The following is a 5,518-nucleotide window of genomic DNA, read 5'->3' on the forward strand; positions in this document are numbered from 1 at the left end:
CGTTTTTAATAAAAAGAAAGAAAAAACAATCATAATGTATATTTTTTATTTTATTAATTTTTTTAATCTATAGAAATGGTAAATAAATTCATACACAACTACCAAAACTAATATTCAAATTCCAAACATATATTCAGTCTAATAATATAAATAATTTGCTAGGACTTTTCTATTTTTATTCTGTTGCTCGTCCGTTTCTATTTTTAATTATAATAAATAAATGTTTACAATCCCATTGGAGAAGCTTCTCATGCTCGAGTATTTACTTTTGTAGTTATTGACACATCAAGCAATTAATATAAAAAATGCTCAACAATCTACCACTTTATGCAAATATCTATTGCATTTTTTAGCATAAAAAATCTATTACATTTTTGCATTAATGCTTATTATCTACGCATAAAAATATGCTTATTGTTCTGGATTTCTTTTAATTTAACCAATGGTTTTGAATTCAGTCATAGATATTCAACAAATCAATATTAAAATTCTTAGGATAGAGCTTAACTTTCTTAATCATATATAGAAACCAGTAACACGCAAAGATTTCCATTTAATATAAGAGATTGTATCTTAAATTGTGTTCAATAAATAATCATTTTAATCTAAATATCTTAATAATTTAACTAACAATTTCTTTAATTACCCTTCACCTCTATCGAACTAAATTCTACATGTGCTCCTACTCTTTGAATAAGAATATAATATAAATTTGCCACAACATTATTATAACAGACTATTTCTGTCTCCAAACGAATAGCCTAGTATTTGAATATCGATGAATTTATATGCAGGAGGTTCAGGATTTAATCTAACATTTTCCCCTCCCTTAATGTATATACTAATTTTAACAACAATAAAAAGAACAGATAATTACTAAACCACATTCAAAGAAAGAAATATCAAATGAAAAGCTGCAATTTGAATTACACTGTGATGAATTTGTTCATATGACCCTCTACAATAAAATGTCACTGTATTCCTATATATCACTGTAGCCAGACAAAAATTACACCTCAAAATCTGAAGCATATGTTTGTAGGCTAAAATCTCCAACACCTAAACTGTTCAAAACACCATCTTTCTTGAATTTACCAAAAAAACAAACCAACCTTTCAAATTCCAATTTTTAACCCTTTAAAAGCTATGATGTATATTCTAAAAAAGGACAGCAAAATTCATTGATAGTGAAAAATGCATGTGAAGGAAGAAGCACAAATATATCAAAAAAATATGAATTCTCGGCCAAGCCCTATGTTGATGAATATTCACTTTGGCTGTTTTCTCTTTGACTGTGACTTACTGCGGGTCAATAAGATGGAGCCACGCGAACTCTGGGTCTGATGTCCGAAAACGTCCCTTATTGCACATTCTGATTCCTCGTCATCACTATCAATTTTATCAGGTGTATACCGATTCTGGTATGCTCGAAGTTGCAAAAGATAGACATTGAAGTAGTAGCTAACTAAAGCTGCCCTGCTCTTCATAGGAAATGCCTGAAAAATATGATCCCAGAAATATCTCTCAGATGATGGAGGGTTCGCCTGTATCACTTCCCTGAAATTTTTCTCTTCTTCATCGGTCCAAGAATGCCTAACATCTTCACCGACCTTGTCGAGATTCCATTTGTAAAAAGCCACACCTAACTCAAGCTTAACCTTGGCCTTTTTCTCAGAAATGTGGAATCTGACACACTCAACAGAACCCGGCACTGAGCAGCCACAAGAATCTTCTCTTCCCTTTCCTATCGGATCCCTTTCGATAAGAAATCTGGATTTCCCCATTTCCGATGGCCATACTTGGGTTCCGAACCACTTAGGATCACTTTCAGAAGTCATGCCAGTCCACTCTGGCAATGCAGCTTGATAACATCGCCCCGCACGGGTATGCCTCAATGGATACCTAACAGAACCAGAAGGTGCACGCGGGGCATCAAGCAACTGATTCTCAGCGCGATCATTGGTACGAGGACTTGGTGTTCTGTCCAAATCTCCTTCAGCTCCTATAGATGAATTTGACGAGCTTCGTGAAGTTGGTGAATGTGTTCCATATAATAGCTTCTTGCCGCGTTTCAACCTTTCTCTAAGATTGTAGGTTGTCTGAATAGGATCATCATACATGCTAGGGTGCATCTTCTGACTCTGCAAAATGATACAAGGTTTTGGTGTTAATGCAATATAACAAGGAAATTTAAAATTTTGTTTTAATGATTGAACCAAATATTTATTTATATATATATAAGTAACAGTATTTACAAAAAATTTAAGGAATCTTGAGAACCAGTTAATAAAAAGAAAAGACCTTTATTACCCAAAAACAATAAAACATGCAAGTACTTGTATCAAGAATTTGTCTATAGATGGTAAAATTTATACTTGCAAATTATTAGATCATAATTTAAACTGCAATTTGATGTATGCTCTCCCAAAAATGGCCCATAATTGCATAAGTTAACCATGCTTTAAATAAAAAGGGCTCATAAAAGTGAGAATGTTTGCCTAGCCACCTTTAATAAATATTATAATATAATAATATATCATACATTAATAGCAAGGAAAGAGAATAATTCACACAAAAAAACACTATAGCATACTTCCAAACAATAACTAACTAAAAACAATGTATTAATATATACTTTTCTTTAATACGATAAACTTCCAAATACTGTCAGTACCTCTCAACTTTTTTTCTTTCAAAACAGAGTCCAACAATCAATATTTTTGTAGAAAGAGTGCTCAATTTCATTAGCGTTGCATGATATCTTAAAATGATATTAAATAATCACATAGTCAAATCATGAAGGAATTTAAGCATGTCAGAATTAACATAAGTTTACAGTAGCTAACAGCCAAAAAGAAAGATCAACAATATCAATGTCTCATAAAACAACACTGACATGTGGCAGCACATCAAATTTAATAAGTCAACAGTAGTCTACATGACAAACAAAATCAGCAAACAGAATGAAACGGCAACAGATACCTTGAAAAACAGAATAATTACATGTAGCATGTAACTGAACAAATAATATTAATTGCACAGAACATAAACAGAACAGAGAATATACAAATTTATAGAAAATTTTCACTTGATTTAATTCTTTTGAGTCTACTAAATTTCCAGCATGCATCAGCAACATACACATTAATTAAAGCAATTAAAGAACAACTAAATCAGCTTAATATAGCATTGTTTTATCAGATTATTACCTGCCAATTATGCTGTTCAATGCTCGACTCTTTTTTGTGAAACACAGCCACTCGAAACAACAAAACCCGCTTCCAAGCCTCCTGACTACTGTTAGACTTCCACTTCGACTTGTCAGGCATGTAACCAATTGCAGGATCACAAGGGTTTTTCGCAGCGTCAGTAACCCAACTCAGCAAATCAAACAAAGATTCTCTCTTTCTCTTAAAACCAGAACTCCCTCCATCACCACTAGACGAATCCAATACCGAGACACTATTACCACCAGTACCATCATCACGATTCTCACCTACAACATTCAATAATCCAGACGACTCACCACTCTTCACCACATCAGAAGCATCCACCGTCGGCTCAATAGAAATTTTTCCTCCATCAACCTCTTCAACTACTTCCATTCCATCATTACCCTCGCACAATTTTCCAACATCGGATTCATCAATCATCCCCGGGTTTGTCACTTCCAAACCACGAGAACCTCCATTGTGACCTTTCACTTCTTTCTCCTCAGTAGACTCCAAATTCAAATTCTTAACCTCATTACCACCATCAACTCCACCCTTAACTTCCTCCCCAGCCACCACATTCTCAATCTGATTCGACAACAACCCTTTCACTTCGGCTTCCAACTCCATCAAACCACACTCATCAGATACCTTACCGTCACTAACTTTCTTCATACAAGCATCCAAAACACTCTTATACTTACTATAAACCTGTTTCAAAGACGACCCAACATGCACACCCAACCCACATTCTTCCCCAACCAAATCCCACAACTCTCCATTGCAAACAGCCTCATACCCACCTTTCCCCTTAACCACATTTAACAGCTTATACAAATCAACTTTTCTTCCATCACCAAGCATTCTTTAACACAGCAATGAAAACTTCAAAACGACACAAAGCAATGTCGTATATAACTACACTTGAACAAAAAAACGCTATCTTTTACCACAACATCGTAAAACAGCTACAACCCTGTCAAAGATTTCGAATTCAAACCCTAGAAACAAATAACCAAGCTCGAATTCAAAATCATCCATTTCTTTAAAAAAAAAACTGAAATGAATTTTTATTATTATTAACCCCTTTTTTCCGAAGTGTTTTTGTTACGAGAAATCGATGAAAATGAGTTTATGAATGTGAAATTGGCACCGATTAAGAATCTGGATTTAGCTCAAAATTGAAATTTGGCGGGAAAATTCATATGGGTTAAGATCTGATACTACTAGCTAGGGTTTTTTTTTTTTAATCATGCTCTGTGTTTTTGCTTGTTCTGTCACCTTTGTGTGTGTGGCAAAAAAAAATTGATTTTCATTTCACAATCTCGCGCTTTCTTTCTCTCTCTAAAAATATTGAATGTTAATTGCAGAGAGAGAGAGAGAGAGAGGGAGAGGGGTCAAAATTCAAGTTTTCAACAGAACAAGACCCTAATCTTCAAAATCTGAATTTTCATTGGAAGTAAAAAAAAAAGAAAGAAAAAAAAAAAGAAAAGAGAGAAAGACGTACCAGTTTTTTTAGAGAGGAAAATAGATGGACCCCTTAGGTGACTTGTGAAATTGAAAATTGAAAAATGAAAAATGAAAATGAAACTTTGTGTTGTGACCTCCTTGACCTTGGTTTGTTACCTATGTGTCTAAAACTAAATTCTTATTTATTTACTTTTTCTCTCTCTCTCTCTCTCTCTTTAGTTTTTTTATCTTTCAATTTGTTTTGGTGGAATTTTGAAGAGAATCATTTTGTAAAAAGTAAAAGAAAATGGGGATTTATTAGGGTTTGTTTGTTTGTTGGTTGATGAGAGGTACAAGTGCACACAACCCTCTTATATATTGGATGGGTTAGAGACTTATAGGATTCATTCATTCATTAACTTTGGTTAATTATTAACTAGATATACGGTTGAGTTGGGGTTTTGGGTTGGTGGATTTTTTTTATTATTAGTAATAATATTATTATAGGATTTGAATTATTTCTTTATTAAGATGTTGGAAAAGTATATAGGATCTATTTGTTTTAGATTATAAAAAAGTGATTTTGATATTAAAAAATTATTTTTCTAGAAATTTAAAAAAAAAAATTATTTTGTATTTGTTTATTGTAAGAAAAATTAATTATAAAAAGTGAAATAGTTTCTAGATAATTATAAAATTATTTTTGAGAAGTTATTAAAAACAATTTCTCACTTGAAATAGTTTCTAGATAATTTTTTAGATTGTAGCAAACACATAAAAACTTTTGAAAATAATTATTTTTTTCAAAAAGAACCATAGATTTTTTTTTTTTTTTACAAAAACAACTATAACAAACA

At 32.4% G+C, this 5,518-nt stretch overlaps 1 protein-coding gene across 2 annotated transcripts; it reads right to left on the reverse strand.

The window, feature by feature from the left end:
* Positions 1 to 886: 886 nt before the first annotated feature.
* LOC101502925 (AT-rich interactive domain-containing protein 1) lies at positions 887 to 4,985 on the reverse strand. Of its 2 annotated transcripts, XM_004510714.4 has the most exons (3): positions 4,720 to 4,985; positions 3,210 to 4,188; positions 887 to 2,141 (listed from the first exon to the last, which is right to left on the reverse strand). In XM_004510714.4, the coding sequence occupies exons 2-3, from the start codon at positions 4,074 to 4,076 to the stop codon at positions 1,269 to 1,271; spliced, it is 1,740 nt and encodes a 579-aa protein (XP_004510771.1). In that variant the 5' UTR covers positions 4,077 to 4,188; positions 4,720 to 4,985; the 3' UTR covers positions 887 to 1,268. The 2 variants fall into 2 exon arrangements, with proteins under 2 accessions (XP_004510771.1, XP_073226868.1); XM_073370767.1 differs by lacking the exon at positions 4,720 to 4,985 and having other exon boundaries at positions 3,210 to 4,679.
* Between the last annotated feature and the right edge of the window lie 533 nt (positions 4,986 to 5,518).

Source organism: Cicer arietinum, chromosome 7 (assembly GCF_000331145.2).
Source record: "Cicer arietinum cultivar CDC Frontier isolate Library 1 chromosome 7, Cicar.CDCFrontier_v2.0, whole genome shotgun sequence".
NCBI classification, from domain to species: Eukaryota; Viridiplantae; Streptophyta; class Magnoliopsida; order Fabales; family Fabaceae; genus Cicer; species Cicer arietinum.